This window comes from Anabas testudineus, chromosome 11 (assembly GCF_900324465.2).
Source record: "Anabas testudineus chromosome 11, fAnaTes1.2, whole genome shotgun sequence".
NCBI classification, from domain to species: Eukaryota; Metazoa; Chordata; class Actinopteri; order Anabantiformes; family Anabantidae; genus Anabas; species Anabas testudineus.
Window position 1 is genome coordinate 2,919,399 of NC_046620.1, and position 21,816 is coordinate 2,941,214.

The following is a 21,816-nucleotide window of genomic DNA, read 5'->3' on the forward strand; positions in this document are numbered from 1 at the left end:
CCTATTAATATTTAATGGCTAGAGTAATTATATAATCAAGTGTATTTTTGTAAGGAAATACTGATCATACCTTTTTACTCTATTTACTTTATCTTTACATTTAACCTAACTATGCCTAACTTTAACCCAGCTGCCTAAACCTGACCAAACCGTAGTATTTCCATTACTGTAATCAAGCATATATGATTGTCATGTTGACAGCTCTAACACACTGCCACTATTTTGGTGCTATATCTACGGTCGGTGTCAAAGTTTGTGTTTAGTATGGGTCAGTACCAAAAGCTAGAGTAATCATAATTTGCCTCCTAGTTTATTTCCTTGATTGTATTTTTATTGCCCTAAATACCTTTTTTCTCTCCCTTCTGTGACGGAGGTGTGTTGGTTTCTGTCATGCTGTGACTATAAAAATAAATGTGGCCTTAATAGACTTACTTTGTAAAATAAGCATCAAACAAACTTGAATTCTTTAACAGGACTGATGTGATTCAACATGAATTTAATAACGACAAAGAACGCTGCTCAATGATAACTCTGTTCTCACTAGATGCTGGTGGTCTGTGGTATCTACACACCACAGGGCTGTTCAGGGGATGGTAACGATAAAAACCATGAGATAAGAAGGGTAGATCTAAATGATATTAAGTCTAACAAGTCTTGTGCCTGCTGTAGAAATATAGTAGTAACCTTCTATTTAGGATGGACAGCACTGGGACAGAAAGTTTCTTACTTCAGAGCTGTAGAAGTTCTAGAGAGGGAGACTGAGAGAGTGACAAACTTGTCCAAAGTTATATCTGCTGCTGTAGTAGTGTGTTTAGAGTGAAAATTTGTCATGATGAGTATGAATGGTATGATTTCCAAAAGTGTAAGGTAAAATACATTTTTAGCTTACTGAGTTTTCAAGTACTTTAATTGAGTATTTTGAGCATCTTATGTTTAGTCATCAACAGTTAGGGAGAAATATTATAGATTGATTTAGACATATTAGTGCATTTACTTAGTTAAACTTTACTGAATAGTTTGATGATGATAATAATGCTAATGCTCTTGATAAAATCTATCACTCATCTGTTCGGTTGTTTTTTAAATACTTAAATGGGTTCATGTTATAGCACTGGCACTACCAGAAATTCACAGTAAATGTATAGCCAAAACATGGTTGACTTAATCTAAGTTTGACAACGGAAGCCATTAAAGAACTGGACTGGACTTGCTGGGAAAATGTTGGCAATCAAAATCAAAATCCACAGCAACTGCTACTAAAAATAAGCCTTGATGAAGGGCATTTAAACCTTATTAACCCCAACCTTAACCCCATCTGCTCCGGTGGAGCTGCTTGCTGGCACCAGTATCACGCTAATGTTGTACCTGGCAACTTCCAGATGACTAATATTAAAATGGGCATCATTGACAATGAGCACATGTCCACTGTTCACTCTCCCTGATTAAATAAGGGAATAAAAATAGATCTACTGTTGTCCAAAATGGATATATAGCTTCCGGAAACCATACACCGGGACTCACAAAGACAGCGCATGAATGGAAAATAAACAATAAACCTCCTCAAGTCTTAACTCAAGGCTGACAGCACTTTGAAAACGGCACACAGCTGCTTTACACTCCTCACCCAGCAGAGTAGAACAAAATAAATTGCACGCAACCTTCAGTGTTTGTGGTGCAGCACTTAATTATTTACACACCACTTCTGCCAAGGCAATTTCGATTGAACCGCAGGCACATACAGTATGTGGCTGGATTCAATCCAACAGGCAGCATTCATACTGGGAGGCAAAATTATCCCCAGACTCTACCAGTCAAGAAAACTGACAGTGACTCATATATGTCAATAAATCCAGTGCTGTCTAGAGAGCACAGTTAACAAACATCATCCAAGACCAATTTATGTTTAATAAAAAAATATTTTAAAATAGTGGGGGGGGAAACTTTGCAGCAAAATATACACCAACCGCAGATGTCTATACTCCTAAAGTCTAATGGAAATACAGTGTGCTGTGTAACACTTTGACTTTTGACAAACAAATTCTTTGCAATAAGTTATTAAATTTATTAAGTACTGGTGCAAGTGAACGTAATCCAAGTTTAATATGTTCTTCAAACTAAAATTGTTCATACGTGACAGGTAGCCAGAGTCAGTTGTTGTGCTATATATTTATAGGTTCATCCTCATGCATATAAATAAACACCCCTTCTACATATTAACCATTTACTACTGTCAAACACAGCTGTGGATTGCTGGTGTTCATCGTGCAGTTGATTGGACATCAATAGTAAAATTACACTGCAGTGCTTTTGATTATAGTTATTTTTATTTTGCTTATACAATACTAATGTAAAAAATTCCAGAGCCCAAGGAAGAGTTTTGTTTTTGTACTTTTTGTTGTCAGCCTTTTTCATGGTTCTAGTTTAACATCCCAGCCAAATCGGAAAGTATGAACCTGTAACATCTTTATCTGTAATCTGAATCTGAAAAAACTTTATTGTCCAACCCATATGTCAAACAGTGTTGTTGACTTTCCATGTCAGAAATTGATTATTAATTATTAATTTGTTTTTATTACTGTTTACATTATTGGAGATTTATATTACACCAGTAATGACAAATTAGTGTTTACTTTCATTGTGAAACTTTATATTTATTCCCAAAAGTCATGGGTTAACTTTATTGCAAAGTGGTTTTCTGTCATTTACTTTTGTGTCCCTAGTTTAAACACTGTAGTCATGCTTTCCTTCTCTTCTGTATTGTAACAATACAGTCTTTGATTCAGCTCTTCACTATGTTATGCTATCACTATAATATTTTATTTAAGACATTTATTTAGAGGAATGTTTTTAACATATCTACCAAAATGTAATAAAATTAAGTGATGTGTGAACATAATGGCACCATGCCAAACCTAGGGGGAAATTAAACTTGCAGCCTTGCAGTCCTCGTGGCACACAGTTTGACAGCCTAGCCTTAAAAGCACATTAACCCTGTCTGGCAGTAAGATTAATGGATAAATCTCAACCCTCTCCACCTGCTCCCACACTGTACCTCTCCCTGCAGGGGGAGCATCAGCTGAAAGCCTCATATGTAAACAGAGCTTGTTGCTCTTTGATATGTCAGCAGACAGTTGAGTTTGATTTTGCATCTCTTCCTGGATGTAACACTGAGAGGCGAAGGTGTTGATGACTCGACCCAGCAGCTCAGCTCTCCTCTCCGGTGCCGTTTGATTGCGTTACAGCTGCCACTGCTGTTGTTGTCTGTGTCTGCAGCAAATCCCTCGCTAATTTGCCAAATCTGAGAAGCATCTGCTCATTTCCTCAGCGGGCAGTTAGACTAGCACCTATTTCTTTACAAGGACGAGATGAGGAGAGACAGTATCCTCCTGTTTTCACTCAGAGGTTTTTAATTTCCACCATTTAGTACAACAGTCCTCATTTGCTTTCGCATGCATTCAAGAAAGACACAAACTTCTGAAAGCAGAATGAAAGTAGATTTGAATTAAATATGTCCATATTATACAGAACTTTTTTGTGTGTTGCATACACCTGGAAGTATCACATGTATAAAGAATGTATGTCATAACACTAGGCATAATAAAAACAACATCCATTCTTGCCCTTTTTTAGTGTCAAATTACATGCAGCTTTCAAAATGCCCATTATCAAAAGGGGGCATTATTTAAGATGCAAAAACATCTCCATATTTTTGAATATCAACATTAGTGAACTCTCTGACCCCTTCTGTCTTACAGTACATCTCATTACCAGAAAGACAGGAAATATTTTTCTCATTTGCCAGCTTGTATTTACTGTGAATTAGATCTGACATGAACACAATGTGATCAACAGCTGACAGTGTCTCTGTACCCAGATTCTTGTCTGTTTTCACAGTCTATCTATCTTCACCCTATCATCATGCTCCTGAATATACAAGCCTAGTCCAGATTTATAACATTTCTGTAGGATGGATAGATGGATGGACAGATAATAAAAGGTACAGTTAAATGACTAACACTATATTGAAGGTTAACTTCAATGCAAGTCACAAATATGTTGGTACTGAACAGATACATTTTTGCAGACATTGGATTAAAATATTATGCCAAAATATCAAAATCAGTTTCTGTAACACACAGATTCTGTTTCCGCCAAAATACTCGATCTTGCAGTGGCACATCTTGTTCTCTGATGGTGGCGTTGTTTAAACTTTGCTATGGTTCTGTTTGGACAGTCACAGCACTTGGTTAAGGTTAGGAAAAGACTGTGATCTGAGTTAAGCAGTCTTTCTCTCTAACTTTAACCAAAGTGCTTTTCTTGCCTAAACCTAACCACACACAGGTCTCTGGAGTTGAATTTGTGTCTGTTGTTTGACAGTCCTGTGAGTTTACATCCACCGTCCAACCTAATCAAGTGTTTCAGTCATCTTTACGCTTCTCACTGTGTTTACATCAAAAAAAAAAAATGGAAGCAGCAGCACTAATTGCTTAAATGCATTCCCTTTATTGCAGGAAAGCTACCTTTGCACGCTGGTTGGTGTTTTGTTGTGACAAGTACAAGATTACCAGACTACAGTATATCGTACAATTAGAAACTGGCCTCTTGTTCACTGTTTTTCTGGAATGTCAATCGGTGTGTACTGTTTTGTTTAGGATTTGTTTGGCCTCCGGCAAGAGCAGAGGGCAAACTATGGTCTGACATTTATCAACCAATTATATAACCAAAACCAATAAAATATTCTCTCTTAAGTTGGTTGACGAGGAAACAAAGGAGGTTTGTTTTTACTTTTAGGACAAAGTTTCTTTGTCCACAGCCCAATAATGACAGTTTCCCATGTGACAAGTGGTATTTTACAGATGACAGGCAAACTTCTGAAACTTTATCTGATATTTGTGTGTGTTTGTGCTTATTGCAGAGCCCTACAGCCCGGCGGTGTGGGTGATGATGTTTGTGATGTGCCTGTCGGTGGTGGCTGTCACCGTCTTCATCTTTGAGTTCTTCAGCCCCGTGGGATACAATCGCAGCCTGCAGAGCGCCAAGAGTAAGAGACGCAGTCTCTCTGTCAGCACGCCAATCAACCCACCGTCACTGCTCATTTCACAACTTTATTACCAACTTGTCACTTCATCACTTATGCAAGCAAGGTGGGGGCTGATTTAAGGAGGGCATTTATGCAAAGCATCCCCCTTTTTTTTTGACTGCACATGAGTCAAAACAATCACTCCACACCCACGATGTGGCTTATTTATTTTTAATGAAACAAATGCTGACGGTGCGGTGGTGGGTGATTTTGACATTTTTACAGTACTTGTCAGTTTATCATTTATTCTGTTTACTGCCTGCTCCTCTCTGCTGGTACCTTCATACAATTATTTGGAAATGTTATTTAGTACTTCCTCATAAATTGTCACAAGAAGACTTATACTCAATTGGAGTGACACAAGTGTTTGTTCATCACTTGCTGTCAGTTCTGTAGCTTGTCCTGCTTCTGCCTCATTTTATTTTTAGTCATAATCTAATCCTCCATTCCTCCTTATTCTTATCATACGAAACTCGAAACTGTATAAGAAGACATATAAAGTTAAAAAAAACAAAAAAACATACATGTGAATCTCAAGATGTTAACTAATCATATCAACCTTAAAGTAAATGTTTTATTTACACTTTGTAAGTGTAGAGGAAATCCTGTTACACTGAATTTACACAGGATCTTTAAGTCACTTTTTCAAAAACTAGGTGAGTTAACTAGTTTGTCTTATCATGGTTCATTCATTTGACAGTTTTAGGTGCCAATACAATATATTTACCAGTACTCTAACCATACTACCAAGTTGAAAATCCCAGTTAGACCCATCTCACCTTAGATTCTTTTTATCTTTATATTTGTTATGGAACAAATCCAGACAAACTGATGTGTTAATTAAAAGCTATACTAAATTTGTATAAACCTGTGTTTTCAGGCCAATATCATGCACAGTCTGACAGTGGATCGTGTTCCACATTTTACAACACTGTTCTTGCCTTTGTTCTTTTTTGATGTTCAACAGGCTTTTCACAGCAGAAACGTAGACTCTCTCATTCTCTCCCTTTATACCATCCATACCTTCAGTAAGACTGCCTTAACAGTTCGAGATGTACCTCCACATTTTATACTTCATTAATAATGATTCTCTGCTCAACATGAGGGAGTCTACTGCCAGCTTTAATCTTTGATAACTCCATATAGGTCATTCCTCCACCACCTCTTTAACGCAGTCTTCCCTGTTTGAACTTTCAACATCAGACAGTTCTTAGATCACTGCAGGCTAGTTGCCCTGCAATCACTTCAGCCCCAGATCTTAAATGAATGTATGATACAGTATATAGCAGCCCACATGCTTTGTCTTAAGTCTCTGCCCATTTAAAGGACATCTTAATGCTACAGGGTAAGTTACTATAACACAAAAAGGTCATAATTTGTCTCTTTTTCTGTGCTGTTCTGTGTTTAATACCGGTTTTAATCAGGTCAACTTTTGTGTATCAACATTGCTTCATACTCCACTACGCCTGTGCTGGTACAGAGCTGCCGGACTTGCGCTGCTGACCAACTTACGGTCCTGTATGGTAACGGTTTATTAAACAGCGAATAAGAAGATGATTTATGACCTCTTTGGCTTTTAAAATATTTAAGTCCTTTTGGAGATGCTCTTAACATCACTCACCATGTGGATGCTGAATTTCCTAAACATTGTATTTCTTCAACACTCTCTTTTTCTCTCAGAGTCAGGGGGGTCAAAGTTTACCATAGGGAAGTCAGTCTGGCTGTTGTGGGCGCTGGTCTTCAACAACTCTGTGCCAGTGGAGAATCCCAGAGGGACAACCAGCAAAATCATGGTAAAAACATGTCTTCAGTAGCTGTATGATCAACATTGAATGAGCGTTGATTGATGTTTATTTTCTGTGTGTGTTTTGGGAACATATAATTGGATTCATTGGTTGAAAGTCTTTTTGTCAGCTACAGTAACTCAGTACAACTCAATCTATAAGTTTATCTCCACTTTGTAATTTCTAGTTTTTCCCCACACTGGTACATCTCTAATTTGCATTATATAGGAAAAAAAACTCAAACTTACGAGCTTTATGAGCTGGTGCAATCAGTTTCAGAGTGTTAATTCACTTGTTTCACCACGGTGGTCTTTTAATACCTGCTGTTACTTTCTGCCCTCATGACATGAAAAGAAAAATCAGTCGTAGGATTGCTCCCTTTACTGCAGAGTAAAGAGCCACGGGAGGTGAAAAACTTGAGGCAGCTTTTTTTTTCTGACTGGCTGCCTGAGTGCTTTTCACAACAACCCCAATCATCTCGAGAGCTCATTAGCTGCTCCATAGGATTTACAAAAGGGGGTCAGAAGAGGGAAGGAAACCTGATCATTTTAATTCTCCTTTTCTGCAGATGTTTTAGCTTTGAGGTAAAGGTTTACTGTGCAGGTATAAAAATTAATGGTCTTGTAGCTTGAGCGCATTTCCTTTCATTCAAACTATAGGCGATTATTAATAATAAAACTCATACCACTGTGTCTTTAATAAAATCTTTCCTTGATAGTAGCATCACTCACAAACTGATTAATGTTCATAACACTCAGAAGCTAAAATATCAGATTAGACAAGATTAGAAAATAAATGTAATCTTTAATGACGGCTTTTGATCAAAATGACTTCTACTTATTTGTTCATTTTTCATACCTCCTTAAGCCTACTCAGGGTCATCTGTGGATTACCCAGCATGCACTAGGTGGATAATTGACACTATTTATTATTGATGTAATACATTATCATTTTAATCGGTTTTACGTCGGCCCAAGGGTCATGAAACTCACCAGGGAGCTATTGTAAGCAAGGCGTTTGTCCTTCAACCGCCCTCCTTTAGGACGAAGCTTGCTGAATTGTCCTTGAATTCTTAATACTCATTCACAAAGATTAAAATTTTGTTTAATTACGTCTCAGAAGCACAAGCTCAGACTGTACATTTATATGTTTAATTTTTCATTTTATTCATGAAGAAAATTATAAATGAAAACTTTATAAACAGAGTACTGTGGAAGCAGATAGCCCTGTTCATCATTTGGCTGCAAATGTGAATTTAGTGTAAGACTAATCCACATCTTTTACTTGCTTCTTGGCTAAATATCAACAGTGCAGCAGTAAATGCAGCACTTTTGAACTGCTGAATGTTTTCACACCAAGGTCCTGGAATACCCTTTAATATAATTGTGAATTTGTGCTACATTAATTTGGCTTGTGTTTGATATTTAACTTGAAATGTGACAATGTGACTATAATTCATTACAGATCATGTGTAAAATAGTATTCAGACATCCTGTAGTACTACCAGATACAGTATTATAATAAGAGTAAAATGTACTCAAAATTCCCAGCAGTTTTAGAAAATATTTTTTTTTAATATATTTGTGTAGTAGAGCGAGAAAACAGTTTTAGACTTTTATGCAATTTGTTTACAATACGAAATAAATGAGAAAAGCTTTTTTAATACACTATTATACCTACATGTACTTATATTATACTGTAGTTACTAATACCTAGTTATATCTACCACTAAGTATTACAGGTAGAAATACACTTTCCTGTCACAGTTGTTTCCCTCTGTTTTACTATCTTTATTTTAAGATAAACTAACCTACTTAGCCAGGCTTCATAATAAGTACTCAAGTACCTCAAATATGTACTAATCAGGAGGATGAGCCTCACTTACAAAATGTCTGATTTCATTGGAGGCTTCTGCAACACCACTTTGTATCATATTTCCAGTAAATGTAGCTTTAAGTACAGTGCTTGAAGAATTCATCTTTGTGTAATTACCACAACAGATGGGCACAAGTTAAAGATTTAGGTACACTGTTCATAGATTAGATGTGAAATATGTAAAATGTACTGATGTCAAGAGCAGTGTCCAGAAATAAAGGATGTCCTCATAGGAATCAACAATGTGTCACTTAATGTTGAGGTTGCAGTGATGTCTTTGGAGGCTGAACTGTCACACTGACAAACACAACTCTAGCCTGCAGGCAAGACAGAGCTTCAGCTGTGGGCTTAGCAAGAAAATAGCAAGAAGTGAAAATACTGTTACCAAAATCTTAAAATAATTCCACACCTGTCAGACTCAGCCCACATTGATCTTACTCCACCACACTCCTCCTTCAGGTGCTGGTTTGGGCCTTCTTCGCTGTCATCTTCCTGGCCTCCTACACTGCCAACCTGGCTGCCTTTATGATCCAGGAGGAGTACATCGACACAGTGTCAGGCCTGTCGGATAAGAAGGTACGGTTTTGGATGGATAGATAGGAAGAGTGACAGATGAGCAAGACATTTAGCTTAGCGAGGAGTTAGAATGACATGAAAATTTACATAAAATCAAACTTTCAAAATAAGAGCATTAAAGGCTTTTGTTAATCTTTTAAAGTAAACAAACATATGAGGGAGAGAACAAAAGTGAGATCATCCAAAAGAGGTTTTGTTGCTTTTCCCAAAATAGATACTGTCTTCAAAAAGGTAAAATACTGGATGTGCATCTTCAAATAGTAACCTCTCCCAGTTGACTCCTTTTCTTTTATTTCTTAGTGCAGCTTCTGCAGAACCCACAGAACTGTATCCTGCTGCTTTGACACTGTTATCTGTAAACCCTCTGCTTCACAAAACTGTAGCAGAGGGTCCCCTATTTGAAAGTGAAGACTCAGTACAGGGTTTACCTTCTCTGCCTCCATTCCTTCTATCTCTTTAATCTCCACCCACCTTTATATCTCGTACAGTTCCAGCAGCCGACGGAGCAGTACCCGCCGCTGCGCTTCGGCACGGTGCCAAACGGCAGCACGGAGGAGAACATCCGCTCTAACTATCCCAACATGCACCAGTATATGATACGTCACAACCAGAAGGGAGTGGAGGAGGCCATTGACAACCTCAAAACTGGGTAAGAAGAGGAAATGAGAAATAAAGGTGGTGGACAGGGTAGAGAAGATGAAGGAAACGACTGTCGACATGTGGAGTGGTTCACCGATATCAATCAGTAGCTTATAGCAGCAGCAGAGTGGCGCTATCAGAGCAGCTGTAATTAACAGCATGTTATTTCCTCATTAAAAGGCCATTAAAAGACAGCAAACACCACAGAAACAACCATGATAATTCAGTTGTATAGTAATAACAGCTTCTGAACAGCTAAACTCATGTTCTGTACAGTGTTTGCATCGGCTGAAATGTGACAGTTTGCATTGGCAATTGAAAGTTTTACAGAACTGAAGGCTGAAGGAATAAAAGCTGAACGTTGCTGCTCTTCAGTATGGAGCCTTCAGTGATGTGCCCTACCTCCAGTAGGGGTCCTTTAGCCTTTGCCATGTACCTTGTAAGTGGCTTTAGGTAAAAGTGTCTGCTAAATGACTAAATGTAAATGAGGACAAAACAAATATGAATAAACCACTTAGAAGGTGACCACAAATCTTTGAACTGACCTGAATTCATTATTTATATCAGCAAAGTGATTCATGAATCAAAGCCCTGATCCCACGATTATTAGATGACAGCTCTAGCTAGTGCTCAATAGCCGCTCCCTTCTTATGATTATGCATAAATGATCTCATGTAATTGCTGTTGTAATGTTTCCACACAGGTACAGTACACATTCCTGCCAACGTTTGAGTTCACATGCTACTCTAATGGGAGCTGTCATCCACATGACAAAAGGGGTCACTGATACATTTGTAGAAATGCAACTGAATGTACAATTAGCATGAAAATTGTGTGCATCATATGCTTTGTCCCGTTGGATTTGTCTCCTCATCATCATGACAACACCAAATAGAAAAATATCTTTTGTAGAAAGATGTTTATATTTTGAGCAGAGCTTTACAAACTTGAAGAAACTAGATCAAGGTGCAGTATTCTGTTTTGGTGCCTTATGGTGGTCCAAAAAACTCATCATCCATCTATGGTCACTTCTGGAGACTTCAAATAATTAACATACTCAATAAATGTAATTGTAAGTTACTCTTACTGAGATCAAAAGTCTTTAATTACAGTTTCTAATCAGAATATTAATGATTCCACAGGGGGCTACTGTACATTATTTATCACATTAAAAGTCCTTTCTGTTAAGCTACTGTATATGTAGAGGGTAATGTTCATCCTGTTGTTTTGCATATTTTTAGCCTGCAATAGCTTCCTATTTGCATATTTCTGTTGGAAAATATTGTACCATGAAGAGAAGGATGGCTACAGGAGCTGTCTTCACGTCTTCATAGGCTCCATTCATTTGGAAGTCCGCGCTCGTTTGACAGCTAAATCAGGGAACATTTCTAAGCAGTCTCATGTCTTTCGTACCCGGCTGCGAAAATGCCAAGCAGGAAATTCAGCAGTATTTTCCTTCTGAAATCTGAAAAGGGCTCTAACGTTACTGTACAGTGTGAACCTAGGGGGGGAAATGCTGTCAACATCAAAATTCTCAACGTCGAGCCTGAGGAAACATCTACTGTACAGTGAGGTTGGCAGTACTGTCAACTGTCTAAAGTCATTAAAACATTAATTAAAAAAGTAATCAAAATGTAATAAATCCAATTATTTTGATGAAGTAATTAAAATAGTTGTTGTGTAACAGCACTATTATGGTTTAGTTACATACAGAACCAAAAGAATGAGGATGAAAGTCAGATTGAGGTGCGTCATATGTCTATTTAAAAAAAGAAATGTATATTCTCAGTGACGTAAATCACTAATATGCTGCAGAAATTCAGTCTGAATGGATCCACTGATAAAAAAAAAATGGAAAACAGTGTATCAGGGTAAAGTTGGGAAGAGTAGAATCCATAATAATCAGGATACAAAACAGAATAGGGAGTGAAAGAAGGCAACCAGGCAGTATCCATGTTGTTACTAGAAATATCACTCTGTCATCCACGTTCTGCTGTTATTGTCCACTAACCTGCACGTTCCAGTTTTTTAAAAATGAATGAATTTTTTTTTTTATTCTTAACTTGAGGCGATGTTGCAGTCCACGCTGCGTTTCAATTACAGGACCTTCTTGTCTGACTCAACCTGTTAGTGTATTGATCTTACTCGCCTCGGGAGCCTCAGCTAACTGTTGTAACCTGCGCATCCTCATCAGGATCATGTCTACTAAATGAGGCAGGGGAAGAAGAAGAAACACAAGTACTTTTAAATATTACATAGTTGCAGCAGCCGCAGTGCAGGGGGAAAAGCCATCTCAGCACTGACTGCCACTCAGACGCTTCTTATCTTCAGTGGGGAGGGGTGTTATTTTTCCCATGGGGAAACAAAGTACACAAAGCATTTGCCATAAAATATGCACTTGCTCATCGCGTTTGAAGTGGGAGGGGGGAGATAAGAGAGGAGGAGGAGGGGGAGGGATGTTAGTTGATGCACATAAGGGTTTACATATTTAATTGGACAGAAAAACGTTTGCACACACACATTTGGGCTGCAGTGGCTGCAGCTGTTAGCATATTTGACATAGAGTGTTATTAAAAACCGTGATGCATTTCTTTTTATCGCTCTCAGTCATCTTCTGTGATCTTCTTGTATCAGTTTCTACCTCTCTCTACTCACTCTCTCACCACCATCTCTCATTATCTGCTGTTTATCTCTATTTCATCTACTTCTCAACCCGACATTATTTACACAGGAGAGTTTACACTGTCAGAACAAAGTGCTGTGAATGTTTGTGTTTGATTTGGTTGTCAGTGCACCGAACATCACCTCTCCATCTCTGTCTTGTCTTTGCTCCTCCTCTCTTAACCCTTTCTTTCACTCCCTAATTCCTTCACTGTTGTCTCTCTAGCTTTTTCCTCCTCGCTCATTATCTCCTTGCTCCCAGCTCATCAACCTCTCTTGCTTCTGTGTTGCACTTCCTTCTCTCTTCCTCTCTCCCACCGATCATTATCTCACTCGCCCCTTTTTATCCTTTTCCCATCATGCAACACCTACTGTCCTCTTCTTTTCAGTCTTGCCCCCTTCACAGCCACATATCCCGGAGTGTGAATAGAAATGAATATGACGTAGAAGAGCATGTTACTGTTATTTACATCCACTTTGCACAAACTGATTTCATTGGATGCAGCTAATGTTAGTTTTTTTTCTCCCAGTTTAGTTTAATCCTTTGATTATTTTTTTAGGTAGTTAGTTGATGGTTTTATCTACGAAATGTAGATAGTGAAATCTTCACTTGTTTGCAAAGATTTTTAATTTAGATTAATTAAAAAATTTGCAACAGCAGTGTTTGAGATCCTGAAACTAGGGATGTGAATTAATAAATTAATCCTTTGTTCAACCTCCACCTTCTGTAGATATAGATAATGGTTTTGTTATTGTTGAAAAGTATCAAAGTGCTTTGGGCAAATGTAAAATGCTGAGTTAATGTCACATAGTGCAGATGGTTCATTTAAGCAGCTGAGTGGGAAACCTGCTCCTGCTGGCCTTTTAGCTGCAGTCATTAGTAGGAGATTAGGGGAACGTCTATGACGTCTCCAAGTTGATGGAGTGAAATGCAGAAACAAACTCTTGTCAAAATAGCTGAAAAATAAATGAAGAAAAGAGATTTTTAATGAATTTAAATTCAGTACTATCATTTATAGGCTTTTAAAATGAATTCCCTGGGGGAAGTTATTATGTACAGACAGCTGCATGTAAGGTGCCAAAGGCAAAGAGGCATTTTGACATGTGACTGGGGGGACAAGAGTCGAACCAGTGACCCTGAAGTCCATGGACGATGACTGATCCACCACTGTGCCAGAAAATGAATGTGTTTCAGTGTTATTTGTAGGCTTTGTAGGGTTCTTAATCTTAATATTTTGCAGTATTATTTTGCTAATTAATGAGTAAATGAATGACCTGAGCTAATTTTAACTGTACATTTTTATTTGATCTTTTTTAGATAAAATCTTTAGCCGTAAATATTTTTCTTCTACAATCCAGCTGTAAAACACAATGCACTGCAATTAATATAAACATCATTACTGTGGTTATACATACAATTTGCACACTGTTGTATAAAGATATGAAAATAATTTATTTCATGACTGTCTGCACAACTATTTATGTGACAAGTGACTGAAACAATGTAAGAAACATTAATAAGTTAAAGTTACCATATAGTATTATAAGTGTGTTGGTACTTCAGCATTCAGTTCAGCTGTAAGCTGTGTTTAAGGTGTTACAGAAAGTGCACCAAGGCTTATGGACAAGTGACTCAGGGGAATTTGCAAACATAAGGTGGACACAAACTCACCAGCATATACATATAAAATATATATTACATATAAAAGTGCTGTGCTGAAAGCTGCTGCAGATGGACATTCACATTTCTTGCAGCACAACCTTCATTGTTGCTGTGCTGTTGTCTGCTCTAATGACCCAACTGTAGATGCAGAATTGACACATTTGCCTTTGCTGTGATGTATATTTCAGTGTGATTGTTGAACTTCGGTGCAAAATGGTGTTGAGAAAAAACTTTTGCTTTCCCCTGTCTGTTCTCCTAGCTGGCTTATCCATCATCCCTGTCTTTGTGTTCACTAGTTGTACTTCCTCTGTTGTCATTTAGCTGCAGGTCAGTGATTTCCATTTCTTCGCTGTAATTTTCCTCCGTTCCTCTCCTGCAGGAAACTAGATGCCTTCATTTATGACGCTGCAGTGCTGAACTATATGGCCAGAAAGGACGAGGGCTGCAAGGTAAGAAATGGATCTTTCTCATTTCACAGCTCTGCTCACTGACACACTCATACATAGTGGCATCCACGGGTGACATCCCCTTACTCAGCAGTTACTGTGTGCTAAAAAGCTACAAGTTATTTGAGTGTGCCCAGCCACTTTTTGTGAGAAGAACAAGAGCAACAGAAGCAACAAGCGTGCAGAATGTGCACTTCTACAAGAACTACATCTGCAATAAATAAATCAAACATATTGGATGCATTTAAATTTGCCCCTCGTGGCCTGTAGCTAGTTAATATTGTCATTTCTGGACAGCGCTGATGTTGATTTATTTATGAGTTTGCATTTCATACAGCTCCCACAGCGAGAATGAAAATCCTGCCTAGTGATCATTTGTGATAAGGTCTGTGGGAGGCCTGAGCTCCCAGCAGCCTCATACAACAGCCACTGCTGCAGTAATTATTACAACTGATGTGGATCTATATTAATTCCTCCACTGAAACAATATCCCACTCTCCAGCTTTGGGATTATTTGGGGATGTCGATATTAGAGCTGAGCCAACTGTTCTGCTTTTATGTGACAGTGACAGTAGAACAAGAATGTACAGCAGAAATGAAGCAAATTTTCTCTCCCTCGTTGCCACTCGTCCTTTTAACTCTGACTTGTGTGTGAATAGCTTTATGGTTGTTTACATGTTTGTGTTTTATTCCACAAGGTGATGACCATTGGATCTGGCAAGGTGTTTGCCACCACAGGCTACGGCATTGCGTTGCACAAGAACTCCCGCTGGAAACGGCCACTGGATCTGGCGCTGCTGCAGCTGGTTGGAGACGGTAAGACAGAAGGGGAGAAGTGAGGGGTTGTAACGTCTAGGTGAAGGAAAAGGAAAAATAAGAAAGAAGGAAGTGATTGTCAAGAATTGTATTTTACAGTAGCAGAAACTTTGTTTACTTGGGGTATTCAGGTGGCCTGCAGGTGTTACGTCCACTAGGTGTTGAGTTCAGATGGTCAGGAATAACACAGGAAACAGTAAGATCTTCATGTCATTTAGGAGTTTGCATGTTCTCCCCGTACCTGTGTGGGTTTTCCCCAGGTACTCCAATTTTCTTCCACAATCCAAAGACATGCAATTAGGTTAATTGCTGGTTCTAAACTGCCTGTTGTTGTGAATGTGAGCATGATTGGTTATTTTCCTCTATGTTAGCCCTGCGATAAACTGCCAAACAGTCCATGGTCTACCCCACCTCTTGGCACATTGCAGCTGGCATCTGCTCCAGCAGCCCCACCACCCTTAGCAGGATAAACAGTATAAATAATAGATGGATGAATATGATATTTAGAATGGGACCAACAAAAACCCATTTGTGGTTTAATGTTAGGGCTCTGAACGTAAAAAGCCAGTTAAGGTGTTTAGAGATAGAAGCCACAAGGTAAAATGGAGGAAGAACTTATGAGGGGTGATGATGTGGAAGGGAGTGATGCAGTGGACTGAAGAGAAGGAAGATCGAGAAAGATCAATAAAGGAGGTTAAAGGAAGAGAGGAGGGTGTGATCTCTGTCAAATACAACCACACACATTCTCTGCTTGTTTTCCTCTTTCTTTTTGTTGACACACTCAGTAGCACATCACACATTCTCTCTCTCAAATATTTCACTACACACAGCCTGACTCCTTCTGAATTTTTCCCCTTTTCTGTTATTTATGCATGTTGTTTTTGTACCAGTCATCTTCTATTTGAGAGATGTCACTTCTTTCAGGTTTTTTCTTCCTTTCATTATTTTAATATTATTTAACATTTATATTATTTTATTCTAAGGCTGCAACACAGTATGTGTTAATAGATTCATTCAATTTTTGTGTTTTTATTTGTCTCACCTACACCTTTCATTTGTTATCCTATAATCTGAACATGCTAAAGCTAGTTGCAGGCTGAATGGTCTTTATTTTTCTCTCTGCAATTCTTTTACTAAGATTTCCTGGTGCGTTACTTCATGACATCCTGTGCATGCCTTCATTTTAACTGTCCTTAGTCTCATGTTGGGATTATGTATGTGATAACTGTATTTTAACTTTGGTATATTTAAATAATGAGTTTCTGGTTGGAATCAGAATAGTTTATTAGAATTTGTTAAAACCAGTCAACGTTGTCCATGAAAGAACAAGAAAAGTGGATCATATTAGTCAAAGATAGAAAGAGAAGATAAAAAATTTAGAGGTTTCTTTAATAGTACAATTAACCGGCTGCCATTTTGTTCACGGCTGTTTTATCAATAAGTGTCCATGCTGCTGCTTATGTGTGTGGAAGAGGAGGCAAAAAAAGGAGCATGATGAGAGAAAGGCTCAAACATAGAGAAGATGCTGGAAAAACCTGAATCCTGTGAGTTGTTCATTAAAACAGTCCATTATGAGTATTTGAGTCCAAATACCACAGACTAGTGAGCAGTATTTGAATTACAAATTGGACCTATTATTGATTCTGCACAAAGGAAACTGTGGACCACAGGAGACACGGACATCGTTATATCTGAACATCCAACCATCCTAAAAATAAAATGTGTGTATATATGAAAATACCAGATGGTTTTGCTCTTCTCACCAGTGACACTAGCATTAGTTTCTATGAAAAAACAATGTCACAGAGGCAGAAAGAAATGTTTTAGACGACCACCTTGCTGCTGGACTGGACAAATGTAATGATTTATTTTTTGATTGACTGTAATAATTTTAAAATATTTTCCTGACTGCCATTCATGCCAATAGCACTTGTTAAGTGCAACAGGAGCAACACAGTTGAGACTTGAATATCTTTCACAAAGCGACCTTGGCAGGCTACAGTAATTTGGTTTGCAAGAGTCAGAAGAATGCTCAATATTAAAAAACTAACCCTTCCTTTATATTTTTATAATGGCTGGAAAGCCTTTTAGTCTCTGCTGACGTCAGTGCTCGCTGCTGTAAAGGTGCAGATAGTGTTACAGTATGCATCAGTCTGTATTCAAGGCAAAAATGCCAACACTGAAAAGGATAAGTGCTCATTTGAAAAACACATTGACATTGTAATAGAAAGGTTTTCAGTTTCAAAACTATGTTTTCTTTTGTTTGTTCGACAAGGATACATCACAGTTATAGTATGTTACCTGAATTAACACAGATGACACTAAAACAAGAAACATAATGAAGGAAGAAATAAAAAAAGAAAACTGTTAAATGAATTAACTTTACTACAGAAGTAGGACAGAAAATCTATAAATGGGCAGAGATATAAGAAGTGGAAGTGGACAAACATTAAAAACACACCTGTACATATAGTACACAGATATTTGGATGTTTTTGCTCATACTGGTTTGGCTAGTTGTCCTCTCTATATTGTTCATCTAGACTATTAACACTGAGCCACAGTAACCTCATGACCCCTCCCAAACACATGACATGAATTAATTATCCACCGCATGTGCATTGTGGCACTCAACAGGTCCTCTAATTGCTCTTTGTGATACCTCTCTCTCGGTGAGAACAGTATTCTTTCTTTTTTTTTAGCACATGACTGGTCAGTCACCAAATTGGTTCCACTGGGGAGCAATTTAGCCTGTTTGCAATTAGTGAGCCTGAGAGCTGAGTGGAAAATGCCTCAGTGCTGACAGTGACAGCAGCTCCCAGGGGCAGCAAACAGTACAGGCTGATGGCACGTGGATACTGAAAATGTTCAAAATGACAAGTGTGAAATTGGACATTTTTTTCCCTAAAATGAGACGTCTGGTTATTTAAAAGGATGACGACAACAAAACTGTTGCTATACAAGTTAAAACTAATTCTTCTTTTCAAAGGATGGCATGCAGAATTTGAACTCTGTAATGACAATAAAATCTGTTGGACAAGATTTTATTCCAAGCTTACCTGTTTTATTTTTTAGTCTTCTCCTTTTGTATACATCTGCCTTGAAATAATTTGGTCAGGACAACAGCATAGTCTTGTCTAATTCACTACTCTGCTGGTTTGAGATTGTATTTATACCAGAATTACTGTTCTAATTTGCTATAATCACTTCTACTTTCTATTTGTTTTTATCAGTTTTAAGCTACTGTCAATTAAACTTGATATTTACACGTTCTTTTTTCAAATTAAAAGGCTTCCAATAGCTGGCACTGTAAGCTTTTAATGTTAAAACTCTGCAGGGAGTGTTGAGGTTCAATTAGCAGGATCAATGTTGTACTGTTGGAATTAGTGTTGAATTTATCTTGTATGCAACTTACTACCCATAATGCTGTTTAGTTAGCCTTCATTAGCAACCACCCTTTATTCACTCAGGAATCACAGTCTGTGATAAACCATTGAACTAACTTAAACTTAACCTTGACCTGTCGTTTTAGAGCTGTGCCTACCCTGCATTTGCTAAGACATAAAAATAGCTTGTGAACAGATGCACAGCAATACTTTTGATAAGATCAGGCAGCTCTGTGTCAAGTCCCAGTTGGCTCCAACAGACCTCCAAGAAAAAAGAAAAAAAAACATCTTCAAAATGATGCTGCCAAGGACCAAAATGCAGGAACATGTTCTGGTACAACTGCTGACGTTGCACCTGGACTCAAATCCCACAGCAGCGTGTAACCAAAGTTCGCCTCCACTCTTCTTTGTGTCAGTCACATTGATTCATGCTGACTGAGCAAAGCCAAGAAAAATATCTCACACACAAAGAATAATAAAAAAGAAAACGTGAATGTGACTCCTTTGGCACTAAGGGTGGAACATAGTGTAGCATAGAGCACTCTTTGCACCTGGATATTGATACCGATTAAAATTTTTATATAATGTGAATATAGGCACTATTTTTTTTAATGTTAAGTTCCACATTTAGACAAAACATGCGAGTCCTCTAAGACCATATAGAAACCAATAAACAAACACTATAAATGACAAATTCCCATCAAAGGACTTTTAACCTTCTTTTAAATATTAACGCGGAATCACAAAATAGTGTTATACTTAACAAAAGCTTTCCCTTTGAATTATTTTTCAATAAGTTAGCAATGTTTAGTCACCTAGAGTGACTGCAGTTCCTTGATTGTGTGCTTTTTTAGAAAGAAGAGAGAGTAGAATGGGATGGTTGTAAAAGTTGTTATTATTATTATTATTCTGTCAGTTGTTCAAAATATTGTGCAGTGGCTTGTTGGAAGTTAGACAACCCCCATAACTCCAAGTGCTTTGAAAGATTAATACTTTCTGGGATCAGTATCCTTAGAGATCAGTAAGACTTCACCACCTCTTCCATCTGTCCTACCTTAAAAACAGTAATTTTTCCCCATCTGTATTTGTGCTTTCACAAGTTGGCTGATAAAAAAAAACACTTAGTTTGACAAAACATGCACTTTCAGAGATAGAAAAAACACAAAATAACACTCCTACAGGATCAACTGCAGCTGCTGTAATTTACTTCTGTCACTCAAAAAATAAACTGTTACAATAACTTTAAATTGTTTGCTGTGTTTCCCATCTCGTCCAATATTTTCTCCTTCTGAAGTACACTTACATACTGAATATTGTTACTGTCCAGAGAGTCTGCGAATAAAATGCAATCCAATCTAAATATGACAGTCAAAAAAATTAAGTGAAATATGAAACTAAACAACTTTGAAATATGAAATAAGACTGAACCAAAGCAATTTCTTTTGTCTAACAAGCTGGATTCCATTTCCATTATAAGGAAATCAGCTTTCTTTAAGTTTGCACTTAATACTTGCTTCATCTGGGGACTGTGCATCTACCTTGGCACAAATTGCATGAAATACACTACCAGTCAAAAGTTTGGAGACACCTTCTCCCTTAGTGGTATTTCCTTATTTTTATTATTTTTAACAATGTACATTATAACTGAAGACATTCAAATTATGAAAGAATACATGGAACTATCACTTTAGCTGTGATGACTGTTTTGCACACACTTAGCATTCTCTCAGTCAGGCTCATAAGGTAGTTACCTGGACTGGGGTTTTTAGTCTTAAAGAAGTTCCCAGAGGTGTTGAGTACTTGTCGGCTGGTTTTTCTTCCTTTGGTCCAGCTCATCTCAAACCATCTTAATTAGATTCAGATTGGTTAATTGTGGAGGCCAGGTCCTCTGATGCAGATCTCATCATTCTACTTCTTAAACAAATACATTTTACAGAACCTGGAGGTGTTTTTATGGTATGTAGCCATTCAGGCCAGTGTGCCCTCAGAAAGAAAGCACCATAATAATACATATTATGGGTTATTTAAAACATTTTTGTTAACTGCGTAGTTTCTTTTGTCATAATTTCAGCCTCTTTAGTATGGCGCAGTGTGGTATCGGATCTATCTTACCACTGTCCTCCTTTGAGATCCATAAACTGACATGCATCATTTGGTTCTGATGTGTGTCACCTTGTCAGGATATGCCACCATCCTATTTCACGGTTTTGACCAGTGCAAACTCTTCAGAAGTGTAACTACTGTATTCCATCCCATTCCCCCCTCAGATCAACAAATCTGTGTACCTTGACTTCTTCTGTCTGTATGATTCATTTGTAGTGCGCTGTGAGGTGTTAAATAACATGATCTTCTGTGTCAGTGTCAGTGAATGATGCACTAACAAGACCGAGTAGAAAGCTCAGAAACTGCTTATTTGTACGAAAAGAAACCAGTTATGGTGCATTTGGTTAAATCGCCTACTGTTTGTCTCAAGGTGGACGAATCCCAAGTGATAATATTTATAAATCTATTAACATTCTCCTCAGTGCTTTTTTTTGTAGGGTGATTGCATGAAGGATATGTTATTTACAATTCAACTGAGAAGACTTAAGACTGAAGATTTGTGGGCCTTAAATCATCACAGGTGCCCACTATAAGCCTCACTAGGCTAGAATAGAATCAATCTGAATTGAATTGTTCACCAAAACATTCTAATCTGTCAAAATTCAACAGAACAAAACATAAATTCCACCTTAAGCTCTGACTTTTCCCTCTTTGTGTTTGCACGTCTGCTCCTTTTGTGCAGAATGTTCTCCCTCTTCCTCCCTGGAGCAGGTGAGATAATAAAGTTGGAATTCTTCCTGTCAGTGAGCTGTTTGAGGGGAAGAGTTCGAGATTTTCCAAAGAGTAAC

The 21,816-nt window shown here is 37.8% G+C and overlaps 1 protein-coding gene across 1 annotated transcript in view; it reads left to right on the plus strand.

Moving 5' to 3' along the window:
* Window positions 1–21,816, plus strand: part of grin2da (glutamate receptor, ionotropic, N-methyl D-aspartate 2D, a) — a 95,735-nt gene that overhangs the window by 64,094 nt on the left and 9,825 nt on the right. The window contains exons 10-15 of the mRNA XM_026347286.1: window positions 4,916–5,041; window positions 6,761–6,873; window positions 9,199–9,315; window positions 9,804–9,964; window positions 14,658–14,727; window positions 15,423–15,540. Coding sequence (XP_026203071.1) covers window positions 4,916–5,041; window positions 6,761–6,873; window positions 9,199–9,315; window positions 9,804–9,964; window positions 14,658–14,727; window positions 15,423–15,540 — 705 coding nt within the window. The remainder of the gene's footprint in view (window positions 1–4,915; window positions 5,042–6,760; window positions 6,874–9,198; window positions 9,316–9,803; window positions 9,965–14,657; window positions 14,728–15,422; window positions 15,541–21,816) is intronic.